At 39.1% G+C, this 23,695-nt stretch overlaps 1 protein-coding gene across 4 annotated transcripts in view; it reads left to right on the forward strand.

Annotated features, from left to right (window-relative positions):
- Positions 1-3,872: 3,872 nt before the first annotated feature.
- Positions 3,873-23,695, forward strand: part of mus81 (MUS81 structure-specific endonuclease subunit) — a 36,806-nt gene continuing 16,983 nt past the window's right edge. The window contains exons 1-9 of one of the 4 annotated variants that reach the window (XM_039769119.1): positions 9,795-9,971; positions 11,352-11,450; positions 12,463-12,695; positions 13,373-13,502; positions 13,596-13,756; positions 17,784-17,885; positions 17,987-18,067; positions 22,194-22,282; positions 22,505-22,669. In XM_039769119.1, the coding sequence (XP_039625053.1) occupies positions 12,552-12,695; positions 13,373-13,502; positions 13,596-13,756; positions 17,784-17,885; positions 17,987-18,067; positions 22,194-22,282; positions 22,505-22,669 (872 nt within the window). In that variant the 5' untranslated portion in view covers positions 9,795-9,971; positions 11,352-11,450; positions 12,463-12,551. Of the gene's footprint in view, positions 3,958-9,794; positions 9,984-11,351; positions 11,451-12,462; positions 12,696-13,372; positions 13,503-13,595; positions 13,757-17,783; positions 17,886-17,986; positions 18,068-22,193; positions 22,283-22,504; positions 22,670-23,695 lie in introns of those variants that run through there. The other 3 variants (XM_039769120.1, XM_039769121.1, XM_039769117.1) reach the window with 3 other exon arrangements.

Consider the following 23,695-nt stretch of genomic DNA (forward strand, 5'->3'; position numbering starts at 1 on the left):
TTGCACAGTGAAAGAGAGTGACCTGGGACCAGCAGGCTAAACTCAAAAGTAGTAGCACTAGAGAATAAACAAAGCAGCTTGCAAACATGTTACATGTTGATTATCAAATGCAAGTAAGAATTTCACTGTATTCTGTACACATGCCAGTAATGACTCCATAACCTTTGTGGACTTCAGGGTACGCACCAGCTCCCCAAACCCGACACAGACAGACATCAGACACAAGTTCCAAGCACACAGGCTTTTTTTCTGATGTGGGAAACTCTTTCCCTACGTTTCCCACCTGCACAACACAGTATAGCAAAGCACCAACAGGTAAATATGCACAACACTTTTTTTCTCTTCTTCTCTCTATCCCTCTTTCTTGCTCCATCTGCTTCCACTCCTCCTCCAGCAAGCTGCATCCCTCTTCCTCTCGACTCTGGCTATCTGAATGAAGGCAGGTGGCTTCTTTAATACTGCACCTGGGAGTACTCCAGGTGGCTTGTTAATGAGGTCTGGAAGCACCCTCAGGTGTGGTGAAAGCCAGACCAATTAGGGCTCTGAAGCTCCCCCTGGCAGCCCCGACTTAACCCAACAGAGCTGTGTCAAACTCTAACTCCCATGGAACCCTGTGGGAATCCGAGGCACCGCTGCATCCCAGAAGGCTGCCATCTAGCAATCTGGGGGAGACAGTGCCCTGTGCATATCTAAAAAAAAAAATGGCACCTTTAGTGGCAGCGCCCCCTCTCACCCTGGACGTGTAATGCATACCCTGGATGAGCCCTGAAGGTGCCCCTCTGGGGCACATGTGTGGCTTTTACTGTATTCTGTGCACATGACAACACTTATCCCATAAGCCTGTAACATGCTAAAGTAATACTATCCAGCTATGGGGAACACATGCAAACTCCACAAAGACTCTGAGACAGCAGTGTTAACAGCTCTGCTACCGTGCCATCTTTGGTAATGATATGCTCTCTTAAAAATTATTGTTCTGTATTGTGTGGTTCCTCATAGCTTGATCATTGCTTGACAAAGAACCATGTCATGCTGCGAAGGGTTCTCTGCATGTGAATTTGGTTCTTTGAGCTTTGAAAATGTTCCTAATATGTGAACAAAACAGAACTAATTATTGATAACTAGATGTCAATATTTATGCTACTTATTTGTCTTGTCTTTGGACAATGTCTTGTTTATGTTTTAATTTTAAATTTACATTTTAATTCTATTTTTAATTTACTATTTGCACATCATGTTATTACACTGTGGACCCTGAGCTTCGCAATTCCATCTATCTGTATACTTGTATATGGTTGAGATGACAATAAAGTTCACTTTGACTTTGACTTATAGTAGGCTACAGTACCTAGCAGGATACTAACAGATTAAGAAAACCTGAATTTATTGTATGCAGGAAGAGTCCTTTTAAAATTGGGTACCCATTGATATTTCAAATATCGGTTATCATCTGTTCATGGTTATTTATAGAGCATTTACTGATCTAAATAAAGGGGTTTTCTGGAACATTCACATGGATGGTTCTTTTGCGAATAAAAAATGGTGCCACTATGGCATCCTGAAAAACCACTTTGGCAACTTTACTGTATATTTAAAGGTATAGGTTAATAGTATGGGACCAAGTCGTTTCTTTCTAAAATTAGTTCACCCGTAACGTACTTATAGACACTGAAAATAACAATTACTAATGAGATTATTAGAGTCAAACCCAGTGCTACTCAGAGCAAATCACAAAATCTGTTCATGAAAGACAATCTATTGTAATGACCTGGGATGTACAAGAGAAGGGGGAATGGAGTTACTGGACTAACTGGTCACTGGAAAGAACCTGGGGTTTCTTCGTCACACCTCCACCAGGGCTGTCTAGGTGTCTGGTGGCGCATTGCATTACCAACTCCTTTGTCTAATCATGCATGCCATCCAGCTCTGTGTCACTCTGCTCACTCAGTGTCAGAGGCAAATCACATGCCACACTACTATTTCCTGGCTCTATAAGTTCCAGCATCCACCGGCAACAGCTTCACATGTTGGCTGTTGAGCTTCACCAGGTGGGAGATGCATCTGAAGTGCCCTCTAAGTGCTGCATCTCCACTCTTCAGGTATTTCTGCCTTCTCCTCCAAAACCTTATTGTTTAACACAAACTCTAACTGGCAGAACATTATGGGGGTACGAGCCCTGCCTGAAGCAAACTGTCATGACGTGATTGAGATTACCATCAGAGTTAGTGCTAAACAAGTCCTCCATCTCAGGGTCATTAGTCTGTTCTACCCCACTTCTTAAACCAATATAACAACTTGGGGGTATGGGAGACAGAGGAATAGAGTTAGCCTTTTTGCCATCGCCATTCTGGTGCTCACAACTGCTTTGTCCTTTTGTCCTGTCATGCACGCCACCTGGTTCTGCCTCAGTCTGCACATGTGGGGTCAGAGACAATCCAGCAAAAGGTGCACTATTCTCCAGCTCTGTGACCTCCAAGGTGGCTTCACATGTCGGCCAATTGGCTTTAGCATCTGAGAGATATATCCAAAGTGCTCCCTAAGTGCTGTATCTGTGCCACCTCCCTGTCTGCTGTTCATGGGGCCACTTTATAGCTTGCTTCTCCAGGTGTTTCCTCCCCCTCGGACAGTCCTCTGCCACCTAAGGAGCATGTCCCTTCAGGTCCAAACCCAGAGGTATTACACTATTAAGCAAGGGCTGACTGACCAAATACGTACCCACCTGTTGATTTCTGGTTCCTGTTTCTGTTTTCTGTTTCAGATTGGAACCAGCGTTGGACAGGATGCCTGTTCATTGCTGGGAAAATTCTTACACAATTTACAAATGTTGCATGACCAAATGGCAGAACAAGCAAACTGCACAAAGACAGTGACAGGGCTGGGAAACTGAAACCAGTTATCAAAGTCAAGAGGGCAACAATACTAGACACCCTATCAGTTTATTTATCAAATTTAAATATCCATCTATATTCTGTATAGCTATCCATTTCTAGGTTACAGGAACCATATCCCATCCTGGCTATATTGAGTGCAATGCAGGAATCAAACCTGGACTTGCTGGCACTTGACTAAAGACTTATATAAGAAAGAAAGAAAGAAAGAAAGAAAGAAAGAAAGAAAGAAAGAAAGAAAGAAAGAAATAGGGTGTGTCTTAAAGGGCATTTCTGGTTAAGAAGGCTTGGAACTTAAACGGTATTAAAAGCTACAGCAGGTAAAACCGGAGCTGTCACAATGGCTCATCAGCACGCCACTAACCAGAAATCTGGTACTGTTACTTTTCTTTTGTAAGTGCCGCAAGGTGACAGCTATTAATTAAAACGGCTCTAGTCACAAAAATATCCTGTTGTTAAGCGTATTTCCCCTGCAAGGCCTAGCGTTATGGCGCTCCATCCAAAAAAAGCAATGCCTTACTCCTTAAAGAAGGAAAATTCGATTTTTGACGATACAGTATACTGCCACGGTGTGAATAATACTGCACACACAGAGCGGTAAATGGGAGCGGCGGTGTCAATCGAGGAACGTAACAGCGCAACTGCTAGGGGGCGGAGATACGGGCGGGGCTACCGGAGCTTTCTGATGATATGTCCTGTCTTTTCACAAACAATGAAAACATCCATAAATGGATACTGAGAAAAAAAGAGTTCTTAATAAAGGCGAACCTGAACAAATCTACCAATTCAGTCAGTCGTAAAGTGCCAGTAGTCCAGAATAGTTCAGGACTTCACGAATTGGTTAGTACCTGACCAGTCACGGAAAAATAAGAGAATCGCTGCGACGGTATCATAAGCATTGGCCACCTTAGCCATCCTTTCGATCTTAAAGGGGTTAACAGTTACCGCCCGAGGCTCTTGTCATACGCAGCAGACAAGCCGCATTCCAACCAGCCATATGCAAACGAGGAGTTGAAGATTGCTTTTGGGTGTGTGGAAGGAGGGGAATGACTTAAATCAGAAACGAACGGTAAAGTGACACTTTTTTCACGTAGAGCGATCATATTGCAGCGGTGGAACTGCATTCCTAAACAGCTGCTGTGCGACATGCACCGACTTTGATCCTCCGCATGTCGCCTAATGAAAAAGAGAGGAGTCTTAACTTCGAAGATAATGTCAGGTTAGCAGAGCTTTTTAGCAAGGCGCAAACGACACCATAGTTCACATTCCTACTCTATCTATCTATCTATCTATCTATCTATCTATCTATCTATCTATCTATCTATCTATCTATCTATCTATCTATCTATCTATCTATCTATGTATGTAACAAGACATTTTACTTTCCCAGGCAATAATTCGGAAATTAATATGATAGAATGGCGTCATGTCCAGTGTGTAATACGGTTTTGCGCCATATTCTAACGGGATAGACTTCTGCCTCATTGTCATGTCGTAAAGGTGCAACTGAGCAGCGCAACATCTTACTGACGCTTTTAAGAACAAGCGACATCCCCTCCCTTCCCTGCTGAAATTCTCATGTTTCCTAAAAAGGCTACAAACCATGCACGCAATAAGGCTAGCCCATGCATGCCGCGGTCTACCTTCAGAAGAAGCTATAAAAACAAACTACAGGCAGAACACCACACAATCTTCTACTTTTTAATGGGATTTTGGGATTTTATACAGTCTGGGCCGTACGGGGAAACCCGAAGAAAACCTTCATAAACTAGTTGAGAATGTGCGATAACACCATATAGTAAATAGAGGTTTCTGAAGTGCACCAATTACAGTTTTTTATTATATCTGTTAAGTGGTAGCGCTGTTGCCTCGCAGTAGAGACCTGGGTTCACGTCTGGGGTCTTGTCTCGGGTTCTCCCTGCGTGGAGTGTGCAAGTTCTCCCTGTGTGTGTGTGAGGTTCCTCCGGGTGCTCCCGTTTCCTCCCACGTTCCAAAGATTTGCATGTTAGGTGAATTGGTAATTCTAAATTTGCTGTATTGTATGGTTGGTGTGCGTGTGTGTGTTGTTTTGGTGGGGGGTTTGGGGGGACTTGGGCGGGTGGGGGAGGGGGACTGGTGGGGATTGGTGATGCTCGCCCTGCGTTAGACTGGCGCCCTCTCCTGGTTTGTTCCTGCCCCTATGCTAGATGCGGTTGGCTCCAGGAGGACTAAGGAATAAGTGGGTTACACAATAATTGACCGACTGACTGACTGGCCTTAACACATGGTGTTTATTCATGAGACAACACAGTTTACAAAGTACATTTATTAGGCACACGATATGTAACAAGACTTTAAAAAAGGGTTTATTTGTGTTTCATGGAAAAAAGTGGCTAACAGATGCAGCATAGCAAGCCTGTTCGGAAGTGTTATGTGCAAACTTGTATTTGGGTTAAGATTTAACCTTTCAGGGCCACTTTTTGGATTGTTTGCTCGGTATATTAAGTTTTAGTATATCACAAACATCCCAGAACGACTTGCTCATAAAAGTTAGAAGAAACTTTGAAATACGCGGAGGAGCTAAACTTAAAGCAAATTTCCAAAAAGCGCCATGCTGCGTTTATAAAAAGGAATGACAATTGGAAACAACAAAAATGACAATAATATTCCATCAGATTAATCAGACCAGGACACTTCAAACTGGATAATAGCTATTAATCCTAAAAAAAACGTTCGCAAAGATAACCAGACCAGCATTAACGGAATCCTAGGAAATCCTTCACAAATCCTGTATTTCATGCCGCCTTGCTTAAGTCAGAAACTATTCAACCACATCTTTAAAGTGTAAATTAAACCCACACTGTGCCTGTCCAATTTGTTGCATTTCTGAGGAAACCTGCTGTGGCATCAACAAATAACAATGAAACATTGTGAGACCCCGATTTTATTACTTATTTATTTCCACTCAAATACCGCATATCCTTTTTTACTACCTGGTCTGTGGCCGTCACGTTGCTCAGCACATCATTATAAATAAGCTAAAGGTCATCTGCAATGGGAAGAAGCGGACAAGCAGGACATGCTGAAGCAGCCTTTTCTGCACTTGCTACGATGCCCGATTCACCTGACATTCAGTAGTCTGCTCGTTAATTGGTCAGTTCCCTCCTCCATAGACGCTTTAAGCACAAATGGCAACTTTGGTAGTTTGGCTGTGGCCTGTTGTGCCGGTTTCTTGATCTGGGCAGTGGTTAGTTATTTTCTTTTTATTATCATAATGGCTACTAACTTATGCAGATTTTCTCACGTTCACCCGTCTGCTGCCTATAAAGTTACATCACACACCAGTTTCTCATTGTTTCATTTACCCAAAAAATGTACAAAATATTATTTTCTTTCTGCAAAATATAAATATTTGCTTTTTGACCTACTTCGTGGAAGTCTGGTGTAAGAACAAATTAGTTTGTATTACTGTATTTCTGAGGTGGTAATGATAGATTGGCCATCTAACTCTGAGAAGAGGTTTAGGGAACTCGTGTTCTGATTTGTATATTTTTATGCCGTTTTTTCACACCCATTCCAAACCCATTCTACCTTGGAAGGGTGTCTCTCTCTGAATTGCCTTTTCCAAGGTATCATATATTATTTTTTCCTGAAGTTTTTTTCGGAGTTTTTTCTTGTCTTCTTAGGGAGTCAAGGCTGGGGGCTGTCAAAAATCAGATCATGATAAAGCTCATTGAAGCATCCCGTGTGTGATATTGGGCTATGCAAAATGTACATTGTTGTTGTTGGTGGTGAGCACCCCTTTGGGTATGAAGGAAGACTTCTGCTACGCCAGTGTCTTGCTAAGACAGACTGCTCTTGATAAATTTGGAAGATGACTGGATGCATGGATGGATAAAACATTTATCTAATTGATAAATACAACATTTACACATTAGTCTTATTTTTTCCTCTTCTTGAAATCTGTTGTATGAAGCCAGATTTTTGAAAGTTTTGCGCTTCGTTCAGGGATGGTTCTTTGTCTTCCTTTTTTAGGCAAAGATGAGAACGGATTAAACAAAGTCCGGAGATTAGATGGTCGTTGGACTTTAGCGAAGTGAAATCCTTTAACCACCCCTGGATAAGTGCAGTGGACTGTGTAGTGTAGCAATTGGTCTCTGTCTAGAAGGGCAGATTAACGGGGGCACCACGAGAAGGTTTGATACATTCCCCCGATGTACCGATGAAGATCTTAAGGAGGCTAATGAAGCCGCTCTTTCCTGGATACGGCAGTGGCGTGATAAGATATGATGATGAGCGAAGTGAAATGCAATACTTTATGTAAAATTGAAAGCGCTTCCTTTGGCAAGGTGTTTGTCGTTGTCAGAAGATCAAATAAGAAAAAGACCCGCTTGGCTCGGAGTTCCGTTAACTTTCGACTTGTTCTGTTACGCGACCTCCCTCTGCTGGCGTATAACGGCAATGGCAGATTCTTGATACTGTATACTACTCGATCACCTCAAATGGACGGGTTTGCGTAAGTCAAGCGCTCCATGATGGACTTGAAAGCTTATAGTGTTGTGTTTATTTGGGAGATAATTCTAAAGCCTGCTATGCTCAAATTTGAAAATATTCTACCTCAGCCGCAAGTGCTTTATTCAGTAACGGCGTCACACCATGATTGTGGTACTTTCGAAATATGAGGATGTTTCTTAGCATCAGATTGGTGAAGATACAATGAAAATGGTTAGAGCAGAAGTAAAACAAAATCAATGAAAACTTGCTACAATATGCATGATAACTGTGATTTTAGCTTTCATTATTATCGTTATTATTATTATTATTATTATTATTATTATTATTATTATTATTATTATTATTATTACTATTATTACTATTATAGGATTCATTTATCCATAGTTACTTACAATACCAGTGTATAATGTTTGCAGTTGAAAATTATTACTATTCTTTACAGCTGTAGCACATGCAGGTTAAGTGATTTGCTCAGAGTGGCAGAATGAGGAAAAGGTGACAAAAACAGTAGCCTTGTAATTTATAGTTCAGACAACCACATATAATTAATTTAAAATTGGTTTGTATAGTAATTTCTTTATTGCATTATTACGTTTAATAAAAAATGAAAACATGAAACATTCGCACAAAACCAGTGTTATAAAACAAAAAAGATCAATGTTCTGGATGGTTGCATTACGGACAAAACAGGGGTTTGAACTGATCTAATGACATCCCTCCTGTTCCAGTACATAGGGGTTTTTAAATCAGTTCTGGAACTGCAGTGGTCAAACGTTTTCCATAAAGACTTGAGAAGGAATTCTTCTCTCCCTATGGTGTGTTTCCTTCATGTATGGCTGGTGCCGTGTTTTATTTATTTTTGTTTATTATGGACAATCCATACAGGATATAGTTAATAGGACCAGGATGAAGTTGTAAAATGATTTGTAAAATCAATTAGAAAAGGTGCACCTTCAGTTTTTGATTTGAACATTTGGATTGAAGAAGCTTACTAACATTTAAAACTATTTCACAAACATTTGACATATTTAATGTTACACAGTGTCCTTTGCAATAACTCCCGTTTGGTCTTGTAGCTTTGCTCCATTCTAAGAAAAAAATCCCTGCTCTGTTTCCATTTAATCTCAAGGCAGAAGAGCCCCCATCTCCAGTTCTGCAGATGTAGTGGATATGCTCATAGGTCCAACGAGATTAGCGTTTATTTTTCAAATCCTTGCCTAGTTGTTATACATGATGTTGTAAATGTGATTAAGGATTAAAATGATTTTATGTCTTGTTCATTTACACTATCAGTCAAAAGGTTTAGAACACCTCAGTTTTTTGGGTTTTTCATCAAATTTACTCAGTTGAAATGCAACGAATGACCTAAAATGCTAAAAATGTAATCAGTAAATGACTAGAGGTTGAAATCTAAAGTTTAAGTTATCGAAAACTGGAAAAAGAAAATATATGAATATTACAAATAAGCCTTCTTCAGGGAAAAATAACTGCTTTAAGACAGAGGAGTTTTAAGTAATTAACAGAGGTTGGAACACCCGTGCAAATTGCTTGCTTCAGATTGCAAGGCTTGATTTACTTGAATTGTTGCAGAACATCTGTAGGTTGTAACCTATTAGTTGTTCCCTGAAGAAGGCATTTAGACTGATTACATTTGAAGAAATTCTAGAAAAACAGATGTGTTCTAAAACTTTTCACCACTAATTGTGTGCCATACACAGATATTTATCCCAATTCTCAAGCTATTTATTTGTTCAGGTCTTAATGTGAGTTAATATTTACTGATGGATATTTTGCTCGGTGATACAGTATGTTTAATGCACAGTTTTTCAATTTATTAGAATATATGGACAAATATTTTCTGTAATGGCTTAGTGCTCCATCCTAGGGTGGATCCTCACTTGTACTCAGTGCTGCCTGGAAGGATCATCCCAGTAACTCCCAACTCTGGACTAGGATACACTAGTTACGAAATGGACAGATAGATGCAAGTAAGATATGGCATTCTTTAAAACAGATTATCATATTTCTTTCTGTTAAGTCATTCTGTTGCCAGCAAACAGTAATCAATGGGCTATTACCTGATTTAAATACAAACAGAACTGAATGAGGTGGGAATTGGGAAACAGTTAGGCATCTGTTCCACGGTCAGAATTCAGTTTATGGGAACATCATTACAGAGACGCTCAGAAAGCGTAAAACATGTGAACTAGAATGAGACTGGCTGAAAAGATATTTAATGTTCTTAAAATATATTAGAAAAGTCTAATAAAACAGAAGATATGTACGACAAAGTTTTAAAACTTTTAAAACGGTCAGGACTATAAATACCTCCAATACAGAAGATGGCAGTAATGCACCACGATAAAAAAAAGAAGATTGGCCTGTTACTGATCCAGCCGACTAGTCTGCGCAATCGCAAGACGGATGACGTCAAAAGGAGAGATGAAAATGGCGGCTAATTGAAATTAATTTGTGTTTTTATTCCATAATGTGGAAGAAACGAACTATTTTCGCAATGCTTGTTTTAGGTTATCAAAGAATGAAAAATGGAAATGGTCCAGGAGCCTAAATGACGGTTATAAAGTCAGAGTAAGCCATTTTGTATGTTTTTTTTTTCTTTTTGTTAACCTGTTGGAGTTGATGATTTGATTAACAATACGAATTACAATACAGTGCTGACTTTCAGATTGCGCATCTACTTAAGCAAATCCATTGTGAACCAAAACAGTGCATAGGCTAATGGAAACACAAGGCTTCACGCGCGACGTGTTACTATACCTGGTAGAGTTTTGGGTTCCAATCCTGACCCAGTCGCTGTCAGTGTGGACTTGGCACTTTCTCCTTGTGTTTCCTCCGGGCACCGCGGTTTGCCAACCCAAGGGAAAGAGTACATATTTGGTTTATTGGTAAAAGAAAAATACTACAGAATGTGCTAGTTTTCGTGTGTAAGTTAGTGTACCCTGCATGCAACCGATGCTGTTCAGATAGGAATCCCTAAACTAGATAAGCCAGTTAGAAAATGGCTGATTTATTCATTTCCATAAAATGCAAACACTATTATGTAATATGAATTATGTGCGTACCCACATGGCATCATCATCTTGGTTCAACCCAGCCAAACCTTATTTCTGAGTGAATTAAGGTTACCGTTGTTATGCTGGTCTGTTATACAGACCCATCCATACAGAATTATTGTGGAATTTAAGCAAAATATGCTGATTGAGGGTTTATGTATTTTGGTAATTTTTGAAAGTTTCTTCTTTTTGTATTTTTGTTGGTATATATTGCAACAGTGTCCTGGGTTCAAATCCAGGTCAGATCATAGTTTGTGTTTACACATTTTTTTTTTCTCTCTCTCTCTCTCTCTCTCTGGATTGACTTTTTCTTCAGACATCTAAATGGCTTCTAGTTTAGTTTGATTAACAGATTGGAATTGGCTTAGTGTTAGTGTGTATGTCCAGGACTGAATCCTACCTTGTCCCTGAGGTCATTGGGGTTGGAAAAATAATAAATGGCTTTGCCTGATAATCTGAAAAATTTCACTTGAAGGAAATGTCACAATATTTTATACCTTAAGTGCTGAGAAAGTTTATAGAGTTGATAATTACATTGGCCTCCTTTGCTGTATGCAACAAATCACACTTCTGCCATTCTTCTACTATTATCCTATGTGTCCTCGAGTGTTATCATTTGCTATGCCTTTTTTTTCTGTTGTCATCTTAATTATTATAACAAAAGTATGTTACTTTTGAGGTTTTAGAATAAATCTAAAAGTCAGTTGTTTTCAGATTCATTTCCTGGTGGAACCCCATAGCTGCAGGTTTATATTCCTGTTAGTTTCCCAGTCAGTGTGCCTTTCCTGCCTTTAATTGATTACACTATCTTGCCTAGAGATGTTTATAAGAACTTTGTTAACATTTGTATTCTTTACTACAGTTTCACTGCTTGTTTTTTTCTATTTGTTTTTAGTGTACCCTTTTGTGCAGAGTTTGCCCTGTTGATTGTATCAAAATATTTAATGATTAGCAATGAGAAGTGCAAACAGCATTGAATGCTAAAGGATAGCAGGTACTTCACTGCCATTTTCACTTGATAGTTTTTTTTTTCATATAGTACAAAAGTAATTTGTTCCCTTTTGCATTTAATGTACTGTAATCTGCATTTGGACACCAAGGTAACAAACTCATTAGAAAAGGTAGAATTAGGAATAAAATGACAAAGGAAACTTCAACACCGTAAGTTTTGGCAATAATACACATATTGCAGAGTTACTGAGAATAAGAGAAAAAAGAAGGTACAGCCCAGCATGAAGGTGTGTGCAGCCAACGTGACATTATTACAGATATTACTTTGCATCATTAATGTTTTGAAATGTCACCTATACATTATTAACCCTGCTTAATCCGGTTCAGAGTTGTGGTAGGGGGAGACTCTCCCGGCAGCATTAGGTGCAAGGCAGAGCTAGTCCATCACAAGACACTATCACACACATACACTCGTCTGTTCTTGCTTATCAGTGGGCAAATTAGAATCGCTGCTTACCATATTGAATACTCATATAGACAAAGAAAGCATGTGTAAACTTCACAGAATGTTTTCTGGACTGAGATTTAAATGTGAAACTCTGGAGATATAGAGCAGCAGCTCAAAGAACTATGTCAATATACTCTTCCAAGTTCTGAAACACCGCAAACATAGTTTGAAAAGAAATTTTGTACTGAGGCATTAAGGCTCTGCTCCTTTCTTCTTCTTTTTTTTTTTTTTGCTTCCCACTGTGGTTTGCATCACAACTTCATACTATTTATCTTGATATAAAACAGACTAATAATACAAATATACAGTTTTCAGATGTGAATTGCCTAGTGGTTAAGAGGTTGTTTTAAGATAATCTTGCAGATACTTGTGTTCTGCAAGCTTGGTGTTTTATTTAGTATGCATGCCGTACATGGAGAGAGCGAAGGTGTGACCAAGTGAAGAATGAACATTTGATATGAAGTAATAACATCAGTTCATTTGTATAGGTTGCCTGTTTTAAACTAATAAGCCTTTTTCTGTTCTGCACTTTTTTTTCATTTTTCAGACTAAACATTCAGTATGTTGAAGATGTATGACATACAGAAAACAGTGCACCGGTTTTGAAATAAGTGCCCTAGAGTTATTGATGGCACAATGTCATCCAACTCAGAACCCGTAAAATATGGACGTAAGAAAACGGTACCAGCATGTCCGAATCCTCTGTTCCTTATGTGGTTGACAGAGCTTAGAGATGCTGCAGCAGAAAATAAAACAAAGATGCAGTATGTTTACCAGAAGGTATAGCAACTCAGTAATATAATAACGGAAATCTTTGAAGTTTTTTAAATCTTAATTTCTGTAAAAAAGTAATAAGACAAAAATATTTAATTAGTGTAAGAATGACAAACAGGGCTGCCGCATTTTAAGTTTGCTTTCAGTTTTTTTGTTTTTATGTTCACAGCAATGTATGTTTATAAACTGATGTGTGAGGTTTACTTTTGAAATCATTAATTTAAGTTTTCTAAAATATATTTTCTTGTTTATTGCAGTTTTAGCATATTTCTTTACTCAGTACTATGCAAGATTCAAAGTTATACCTAATAATATTCTGGCAGGGCTTAGGGAACAACATCTTAAAAGATGTAAGTTTGAAAAAACGCATTGAACTTTAACATCTACGATTGTTGTCAACTGTGAATAGTTTTTGCATATTAACAGACATTTTTTACAGACTGATGTGTGCAGCTTTAACACTCTGGAAAACTATTGAAATAAATAGACGTTTGAGTCAGTCAGCTTGTTCTTAATTTACAAAATATAAAATTGGATTGATTTTCAACATAGTCACTATAAATTGAAATGAATGAGATTTTTAGAACAGTGAAATGATTTAGTCTGAATTCAAATTTAACGCCTAAAAGCTGGACTTAGTTTTGGGTTGCATCTGTAAACCTGTTGGGTTTTGTTATTCACAGGCCATCAGCTCACTAAAAAAATATCCACTTCCTCTGAAAAATGGAAAAGAAGCAAAAATCCTTCAGAATTTTGGAGATGGGATTTGCAAAATTTTAGATGACAAACTGGCTCAGTATTATGCAGAAAATGGTAAGTGCTACTTAAATGCTGTTTTCTTAATTATCTTGCAGGTTCTTGGCACTGGTATTACAGAACGTTTACCCAGTTGCACATTTTTTGCAGGTCAGGATGCTCCAATTCACACTGTAAGTGTGGACAACTTAACAGTTGGGCAGGAAAAATGTAAAAAGACAAAGAATCCAGCAATGGCTACTGCTCCAACAGATGAAGCATTAGTCATGTTGTCATCTAATAGCCCAGAAGAAGATGGTCCTTCTCCTTCTGTGAGTAATCTTCATAAACGAATGCAGTGCAGAAGATTTATCACTAGTGTACCATAGTATATCATATAATCTTGTTCCATAATTTTTTAGACCATTTTCAAATGTTTTTTTCTCACCTTTGTAACCCAGATGAACAAAAGATGATGAAATTAATCAGAGGAAAGTGGGGGAAAAAGAAAACAAAAGTGCCATTTGCAAAATAAGTAGGGGCAGGTGAGAATAAGCTACATCTGTTGAAAGATGGCATAGTTTGTAAAATGGCTAAAACAATCCTTGTTTAGTATATTTTCTTTTCTGTTGTGAAATGGTAAATTACATCCCAAAACCAGTCAGAGGTAAAAGTCTAAGGTCATTCCAGTTTGAAAGATTTTGTAGCATTCTATTAAATATGATACACACATTCTATTCAGTTGTGTATTAAGGAGTGAAGTTCAGCTTAGAGTACATTAAGTCCGAAAGCTCTAATTGGAAGTGAATGAGAGTCTATAGTAATGCTGCATTTCATTTACCTTGGAAGTCGAATGTCAGAATGATGTCACACCCGAGTTGACAGTGTTACAGTAAAACATGCAGAAAACCAATATGGATGCCTCCAGGAAAACTTCTGTTGTGCTTGCTTTTTCAAAAATAAAAACCAAGTAATAACAATGCATTATGTTGTTTTTTGCACTTCCAAACACTGTAGCAACATGTCCAAAGATAGAATTGGGACAGTACTGTGTGTATGACTGATCTAATTACACACAAATAGACAGAAGTGCTAATACGCCAAAATTATATTACAGCTTCCATTACTATTTACCATGTACATTGCCATTTTGTATTGACATCATAATCTGAAGTTTGACAGACTCTGATTTGACAGACCAGGCCCACATTTCCGAGTAGGAAATCTGACATGTCGGGGTGTTCCAGATGAAAATTCCAAGTAGGAAATTCTGACTTCCCAATTCAAATGGAACGCAGCTTAAGTCCAAAGAGAGGTATAAGTGGAAGTGTATGAGAGTCTATCAATTCACCATGTGCATCCATCCGAAGATTAAAAATCATATTCCATTAGGTATTAACCAGGATTAATGACAGAACACATGCAAGAGCAAGATAAGTAAATAGTTGCAGCTTACACAGGATTAGTTTGATTTTTATCAAATGTAATGTCTTACTTTGGAGAAGTGAAGACAATGTGCATTTTTTAAGTGTATTTGCCCTTGTCTTGCACTATGATAGAAGTTCTTCACAGCGTAATTTCCAATTATGAGCTGTGAATATCACTGTAGAGTTGCCATAGACATTATATTGTCTTATTCTGTAGAAATTGTAGTAGTGTTTCTCTGTTGGACAAGGAGGGTAGAGCTGGAAATGTGAGCAAATTTTTTCTAATATGCAGTTATTTCAATTTTTGTGGGCCAAGTTCTAAACAAATTAATCACATGATGTAAAGGCATTAATTATGCCGATATTCATCTTTATATTTCACAGTACAATAGATATTACATGTATTAAATTCCACGTGCTTTAATAAAGGATAATGTATTTTTTAAATCACGTGTCTTGGGTAAAGTCTGCATTCATATTAAATGCGGTGTTGTAATACTTTCCCGTAATAGCAATTGCTTATAAAGAAAGAGATGTTAATAGTGACAGCTGTAAACAAAGTGGAATAGAGATTGTGATGTATTGTGTTAGCCATTTATGAATGCAGTAAGAAGTGAAGCAAAATGTTGTATGAAGAGGGAGAACCGGCAAAGCCGCCCTATGCATATTAGTATTTACTTAAAATTAACTCTGACATACAAATTTTATGTCACTCGTTATAATGTTGACCGTAAGTTGCGTCTATTGCCAATTAACATTACACAAAAGGCACTTGGAATAATGATTTGAGGATTTATGTAAGAAAAAAGGCTATGATTGCAGAATTTTCTTTTTAAATTATAATTGTATCTGTTCATACTTGTTGTGCAAACTCAAGATTATGGTTTTACAATCAATAAAATTATTTTCAAAAAAATCGGATCAGTAGAAATTAAAAAAATATCCATAGAAATGCTGTATTAAATTATATGTCATGCTTTTAGATTTTGTGTCAAACTTCAAAAAAATCTTTTTCTAAGTTACTTTATTTTGGTGATGCAAAATAAAAGATATTTGCCCCCTCCCTAATTTCCTTTAGTTTTGCTTGTTAATAACACAATTGTATTTGATCTCCGAGCAAATTTAGTATGATACAAAAGACAACCTGAGTAAAGACATTGAACTTTTAAGTGATAATTTGATTTATTGAAGTAAAAAGGTTCAACCCCTATATCACCCATATGACAAAATCATTTCCCCCTAAACTTAATATTTGGTTGTGTCACCTTTTAGCAGCAAAATCTGCAATCATAAGCTTCTTGTAACAAGACATCAGTCTTTGTCATTTTGTGGAGAAAACGTTTCTGAAATTCTTCAGAATTGTTTTAGTTCAGTAGCATTGAATAGTTTTGAGCTATGAATTGCCCATTTAATGACCCACCACAATATCTCAATTGGGTTCAAATCGGGACTTTGACTAGGTCACTCGAAAAGCTTAATGGACTGATAACCGGACAGTCTCCTTCAGTACATTGTAGTAGAGAGCAGAATTCATACTTCCCTCAATTATGGCAAGTTGCACAGGCCCTGATGTGGCAAAGAATCCACACACTGTCACTTTAGCACCAGCATGTTTGACTTTGGGCATGGCACGATGTTGTTATTGTGGAAAGCTGTGTTAGCTTTACTCCAGATGTAGCAGAACCCATATGCTCCACAAACTTCCCTTTTTAATTAATTGGTCAGCAGAACATTATCCCAAAAGTTTTGGGTGTAATCAAGGTGTTATTTTGGCAAATGTTAGAACCTTTACATTCTTGTTTGGTATTGCCTTTTGCCTTGCAACTCTCCCATGGATGTCATTTTTGCCCAGTGTCTTTCTATTAATGGAATCATGAATACTTTAACTGATCTGAGAGAGGCTTGTAGTTCCTTTAATTTTTTTATGGGTTCTTCTGTGACTTTCAGGGTGTAGCTAGTCTAATTTAACCCTTTTTGTCATTTAAATTTGGTTCATTGGTTGATTGAGTAACCAGTTACTTTTTCACATGGAAATTGTTGGTGTTGATTTAACTTTTACTTCAGTAAATCAAATGATCATGTAAAAACTGTATTATATTTACTCAGGTTTTCTTTTGTAATTTTTTTTCACCTGTACAATGAATACATTTTTGTATCAGTAGTTTAGTCCTCTATATTGTAATGTCTGCTCTTTTAAAGTAATACTCCACCCAGAAATATATATATTTTTATGTGGTACTTACCCTGTGTACTTTGTAGTGATGGCTGGAGAAAAAAATGTAATACCATGTTTTCATGCAGAATGGAGATAAAGCTTCTGATGGAACAGAATCCTATGTGGGCTAAAATTGCAAACAATATTAAAACATACATGAAAAAATTTCATGTTACCTGCATTGAATAATCCGTATGTAAAGTCATGTAGTCGTCTGCTCTCAAGGTCCCAAATACATGTATTTTTAATAAATACTGTTAAAAACTTTTACTTCTGGAAAACATTCTCGTGAACTAAAATGGAATGCACATTAACACCAATAAGCACCTGAATTGTAGACCTGCTTTCTTCCGTTAGACATATATTCATATTCAGTGTGGCACAGTGGTTAAGGCTTTGGACTTAAAACTCTGAGGTTATGGGTTCAAATCCCACCACTAACAATGTGTGACCCTGAGCAAGTCACTTCACCCACCTGTGCTCCATTTGGAAAGAAAAGAAATGTAACCAGCTGTATCTCAAATGTTATAAGTCACTTTGGATAAAGGTGTCTGTCAAATAAATGTAAATGGTAACTAATATTCAGTCACACAAAGGTTAGATGACTGAAGTGCCTCAATATTTTTTAAAAGTTCACAAACAATCTTGTAGAGAAAAAATTCTGAAGTTTTTCAGTGTGGCACAATGTACCCATTAATTTTCTGTTGTGCATTTCAGAAGAAAAAAGTTCTTTGCAAAAGCAGAAAAGGCAGACCCTATGTTCCCCAGAAACGTTCTGGAGGCTATGCTGTTTTACTGGCTCTTTATCAGGACTTTCAGGTAAGAATAGCAAAAGATCTAGTGAGTAAGTAGGACATGTACACTATATTATTCATGTCTTCACTATACTTATGTATATAAATTTTTTTTTTTTTGTGTAGAAAGTTGGTAGCAAAGGATTTCTTACCAAGGCAGAGCTCCAACGGGAAGCCCAACCTCTGTGTGATAAATCCTTCACTGTGGTAAGTAGTGCCACGTTTTAATTTTGCATTGTATATTTAGATATGACTTAGTGACTTTAAGGAAACCAGTACCTTTTTAGCAGGTCAAGTCAAGTTGGGGAGCATGCACTGGTACAGTGCCTTGCCGTACCCACTAAACGGCGAAACAACTCGGGATCCTGGTTTGCAACCCTCCAGGCAGACACGCGGTCCAGTCCCCCCCTCCAGAAATGACTCTCTATCTGCTGCAGCCAAGTGTTACGTGGTTGACCCCTTGGCCTGGTCTAGCCACTCGGGTCCCCAACAATGAGGATCTTACGAGCTTGATCACCCTCGGGGAAATGCGCCACATGACCATAGTGCTGTAACTGACGCTCCGTCACAATGCAGGTAATGTGTCTCGTTTGGGACTCCATGAGCAACCGCTCATTTGACTCAAAGTCAAACCAACAGTACCCAAGGATTCGTCTAAGGTCACTGGATAGCGTCCATGTCTCGCAACCATATAGCAAGACAGGAAGACCAGGACTCTAAAGATTTGGACCTTTGTCCTTTTGCATCGATATCGGGAGCGCCACACACCCCTTTCCAGTGACCTCATGACACCCCATGCTCTCCCAATCCGTCTACTGACTTCACAGGAAGAGTCACCAGAGACATGAATGTCACTGCCAAGGTAAGTAAACCTCTCAACAAGGTCAAAACTCTCTCCACAAACAGACACACTGCTGATGGCTGTGCCCAAGAGGGCATTAAAGGCTTGGTCTTGCTTTTTATCTAGGGCACTTGCAAGCCCAGACGCTAAGACTCCTCACTCAGTCTCTCGAGTGCCCCAATCGGAGCCTCCACTGATTCGGCGAAGATCACAGCATCGTCAGCAAAGTCAAGATCTGTGAATCTTTCTTCACCAACAGATGCCCCACAGCTGCTGGACTCCACAACCTTGCCCAACACCCAGTCCATACAAGCATTGAACAGAATAGGAGCAAAAACACACCCCTGACGAACCCCAGAAACAACTGGGAAAAACACAGAGGTTCTGCCTCCACTCTGCACAGTACTCACAGTACCAGTGTACAGGCCAGGCAGGATATCTAGCAACCTCGAGGGGATCACGCAAACCCTCGGGATGTCTCACAGGGCAGCTCGATCAACCGAGTCAAATGATTTGCAAAAATTGACAAAGGCTGCAAAGAATCTCTGCCAATATTTACGTTTGTGCCCCGTGAGAACCCTCAATGCCAGGATGCGGTCGATGGTAGACTTCTTAGGCATAAACCAGACTGATCTGGTCGCTGGTAGGTGGGCAAGTGATCACGGATCCTATTGAGGACGACCCTAGCAAGGACCTTACCCGGCACCGAAAGCAGTATTATCCCCCGGTAGTTGCTGCAATCCAGGCGATCACCCTTCCCTTTCCAGATAGGTACGACAAGTCTCGCTTTCCAGTAAGTTGGGATGATCCTAGTCTCCCAAATGGAAGCAAGATTGCTTGCGATGCCAGGAGGATGGCCTTACCACCAGCCCCTGCAGCCTCCCACCCCACCAGCTGGTTCACCACCTGTGCAATCTCGGTGAGATTGGGTGGTTCACAGCTAATTGAAGGATCAGCCTTGGGAAGTGTGAACCCAGAGATATCCAACTTCCTAGCTGGAGGATCAGCTTTGAAAAACTGCTCAAAGTAGCCAGCCCAGCGGGTCACAACTGCAGTGTCATCTGTAAGGACCGTTCCATCAGCTGCCCTGACTGCGACTCTCTGAGGAGCAGATTCAGATGTGCATAATGCTTCGATTCCTCTGTAAGCAGTACATGGATCACTGGACCACAGATGGTGTGTCACTTGCTCACAGATTCCTCTAACAAATGCCTCTTTATCTGCCCTCGGAGCCCTTGCAGCCGTCCTTCTCAGTTCCCGGTACAGACCAGAGTTGCCATTGAGCCATGCGCTGCGACTCCTTTCGATGATATCCAGGGTGCCCTGCAAGATGAAACGCCTCCTTCTTGGAACACCGCTAACACCAACACAGCCCTCAGCAACCTTCAGGGTCTTCTCACGGAAGGTCTCCCACATCACATTAGGATCGGCAGTCGTACCCAAATCTGAAAGTTCCTCACACAAACTGCGTGCATTAGAAACAGCCTGGTCTTGGAGTCTGGCCGAGTCCAGGCTCATTTTCCTAGTAGGTGGTAACTTACTGGACCTAAGCTGGATTCTAAGAGTAGCAACAAGAGGTCTGTGGTCAGAATTCACAAACTGGGCACTTCTGTAGACCCTGCAGTTTTGCAAGAGTCTCCAGCGTCTGCCGATGAGGATGTGATTGATCTCTTTCACTGCACCACCAGTATTGGAGTACCAAATCCAACGATGCGGTTCAGTGCACTGGAACCAGGATCCAGCGATTCGCAGCCCCTGACCTTTTGCAAAGTCCAGGAACATGGAGCCACTTTCACCATGGTCACCAGACCCATGGAGACCGAGACAATCCTCATAGCCAGTCCTGTCAGTGCCAGTGGATGCATTGAAGTCACCCATGACCAGAGGTGTGTCACCTTGTGGGCACCCATCAACCACAGAGTGAAGCTGCAAATGAAATGTCTCCCTCACTGAGACATCACTCACCGCGGTCGGAGCATACACTGAGACAACAGACAAGGCACCCAGGGAGTGCCATAATCTGAGTCCCATAATACGCTTGTTGGAAGGAGTGACATCGGATATTGGAAGAAGCCAATCCGCTACAGCAACAGCTACTCCCCGAGTATGATAGGCATCAGACCAACCAGACCAATAAAAAGTGTATCCACCTGCAGAGATCTGGCCAGTCCCCGGTCTGCACACCTCGGAGAGTGACGCCACTGAAATGCAGAGTTTAAGCAGCTCCTCCAACAGGAGAAGATGATGATCATGTTGCCGGAGAGACAAGACGTTCCATGCGCACACCCATATGGGCCGCCTCAAATTGGGACCCGAGTGCTGCTGTGCAGCAGGCGATGCCTCGGCACCACACCAGTTCCGATCCCCAACAGACCTGACCCTATTGGCTCTCCAACAGTTTCAACTCTTTCGGGGATGGGGCAACCCGAGTGCTTTCCCCCATCCCCTTAATGATGCAAGCAGCCTTCCTTGCTGATGCAGGGCGGATGCAGCAGAGCTACACCCACGGAGAGCAAAAAGGAGTCCTTTCTGTAATCCCTGAGCTTTGTGAAGTTTTTTTATGGTGGCTGGAGTGCCAATCCTACCACCAAACCCCCATGATTTCCCTCCAAGTTGGAGGACCACTTGCAGGCCTGGATCCAGTTTAACATCATACCCAGGATGTAGATGTAAATGTAAAAAATACATTTTCATGTATTAAAGAAACATTAAAAAAGTAAAAGGCAAAATGATTCTAACGTTCTGTTTTGCATTGCCAACTGCACAATAAAGTGCATTTTCTATGAGCAACTTGAGACAACTGAGGGTACCATTAGATCCCTCTTAGATAAAGTACCATAAGTACAAAGTTCAAGAGTGCTGGTTATGGTACAGTGTGTATAAAACAATGCTAGGATTGCCTCTGAAGACCAATTAACTAATATACCAACTGTTTTGAATGTTTTGGGTGATTATCTGTTTTGTAAAAGTGTTATTTTGTTATCAACATGTCCGCTTCATAACTTCAATCTAATTAACTTTTAAGAGTCCAAAAGAAAAAGTACAACTAACATTATTCCATCAATGAATCTAGCACAGAAAGTTTTTGAAAATTGCATTGCGTATGACCACCACAATCTACACCCTGATTTTACCAATGTTAAAGAAAATACTCCACTTGACATTGGGTTTGTAATAGGTAATACATATAAAAGAAATATATGTCCAGACATCTGTAGCTCCTCTTTTACCTTAACTGAAGTCAAAACCATTGGGCTCTAAGGACAGCTTCTTGACACAGATGATTGTTCCACCTGCCTGGGTATTGCGCTACAAAACAGCACTTCCTAGGGTTGTAAAATATCAGAGCTGTGATGAATGTAAAACTGATTCATATTTCATCTTATTTTTTGAGGAGTTAATAATAATTTATTGATCAAGAAGTCAGTTAAATTGTTTGTTATAATTTTATAATTTTTATTTATTTTTTATCCTTTTTCTTTCTGTTTTTAGCCTGAGCTTGGCACTAGGTATACAGCCTGGTCTTCAGTAAGTACACTAATCCAGAAGGACTTTGTCCTGAAGACTAATAACCCAGCAAGGTGAACATCCATTTTTGGCTTTTGTTTTCTATCAAAACTGTCCACACAGCATGTACATTTTGTAGTCCTGATGAAAAACAAATTAATTTTATAAACCGTTACAGTGAGTTGTAATACAGAACAGAATGATACTTTTTATTTTTCCCTTATTTTGAAATAAAAACAAAAATCAGTTTGGGTGGTAGTTGAAATGCCAAGTCTGTTTGGATTGTTATTTGGCAGATACTCTCTGACAAAGAATGGCCTGGAGCTAGCTAGAAAACTGCTGATGAATGAGGAAAATACAAGTAATGTCAAAATCCTTGAATCTTCACAAAAGAATGGGAGTGAACAAATGGAAACTGTAGATCTTGCAGAGGAAGAAGAAACTGATGAAATGAATATAATGTAAATATCAATTTAAAACATTAATATTTTATGTAAGCGCTTTGAAAGGAATAAGTAATTGAATTTAATAGCTAAATGCTGTGTAATGCTAAATTTCAGTAATTATTAAAAAAGAATGTGCATTTAATTCAAGAATACAATAACTGTGAATTAATTTTAGTATCTGCATAAAATGTATTTTTTATCGTAACTATTATTTTAAATATTTGGAAAGATGAGCATTTGGATGATAATCCTAACAGAGTAATTATCTGCCTCTGTGCCTTTCAGAAATGTAATGTAATGAGTGAGCTGGATGTTGCATATAATTAGCTAAGTTTTGCTACGATTCATTGAGGATGGCAAACCAGCAGATAAGTTATGAGAGCACAAAAATTAGTATTTTACACAAAATGTGAAATATAAAAGACCTACATTTGAAAATTATTTGGGCTTTTTTATCTAATATGGCTTTTGCTTCTTCATCCTTTTGCTGAATTTCATCTAGTTGCGTGATTCAGGTGGTTAGTTTTACTTTCATGAAGTTTTAAATGTTTCCTATGACAGTTATGATTGTACACTCTTGTTTTAAAGGAATAGTAAGTTTTGTCAACTTAGGCATATACAGCTTTTCACTAGCTTACATTGCTGAAGGAATTACCTTCAAATATATTATGTCCAGGTTTTAATATTGTTGTGCAGATACTGTTTTTTTAATGCTGAATACTGGTTATTTTAATTGTTTAATGTAATGTTGGGACAGGGTAAGTATTGAATAACCCTCAACAAAATTGGCTTATTTGTTGGATTGGGGGTAGAGGGGAGAGATGCCTTTTTGCAGGAGCCCAAACGCATAAACATCACTGCTACAGGCAATTGCTTCTCATAACATGATAGAGACTCGGACTGCAAAAGGAAGCTTTCTCTCAGAAATATGTATCTGGTGAAACCTGGATATTAATCTACAGCAGTGATGCATGAAAACATCAGCTTGCACAAGATTCTTAGATCAAAACTTCACATGTTTAGATCTTTTGTATGTACAAT

This window comes from Polypterus senegalus, chromosome 11, assembly GCF_016835505.1.
Source record: "Polypterus senegalus isolate Bchr_013 chromosome 11, ASM1683550v1, whole genome shotgun sequence".
NCBI classification, from domain to species: Eukaryota; Metazoa; Chordata; class Cladistia; order Polypteriformes; family Polypteridae; genus Polypterus; species Polypterus senegalus.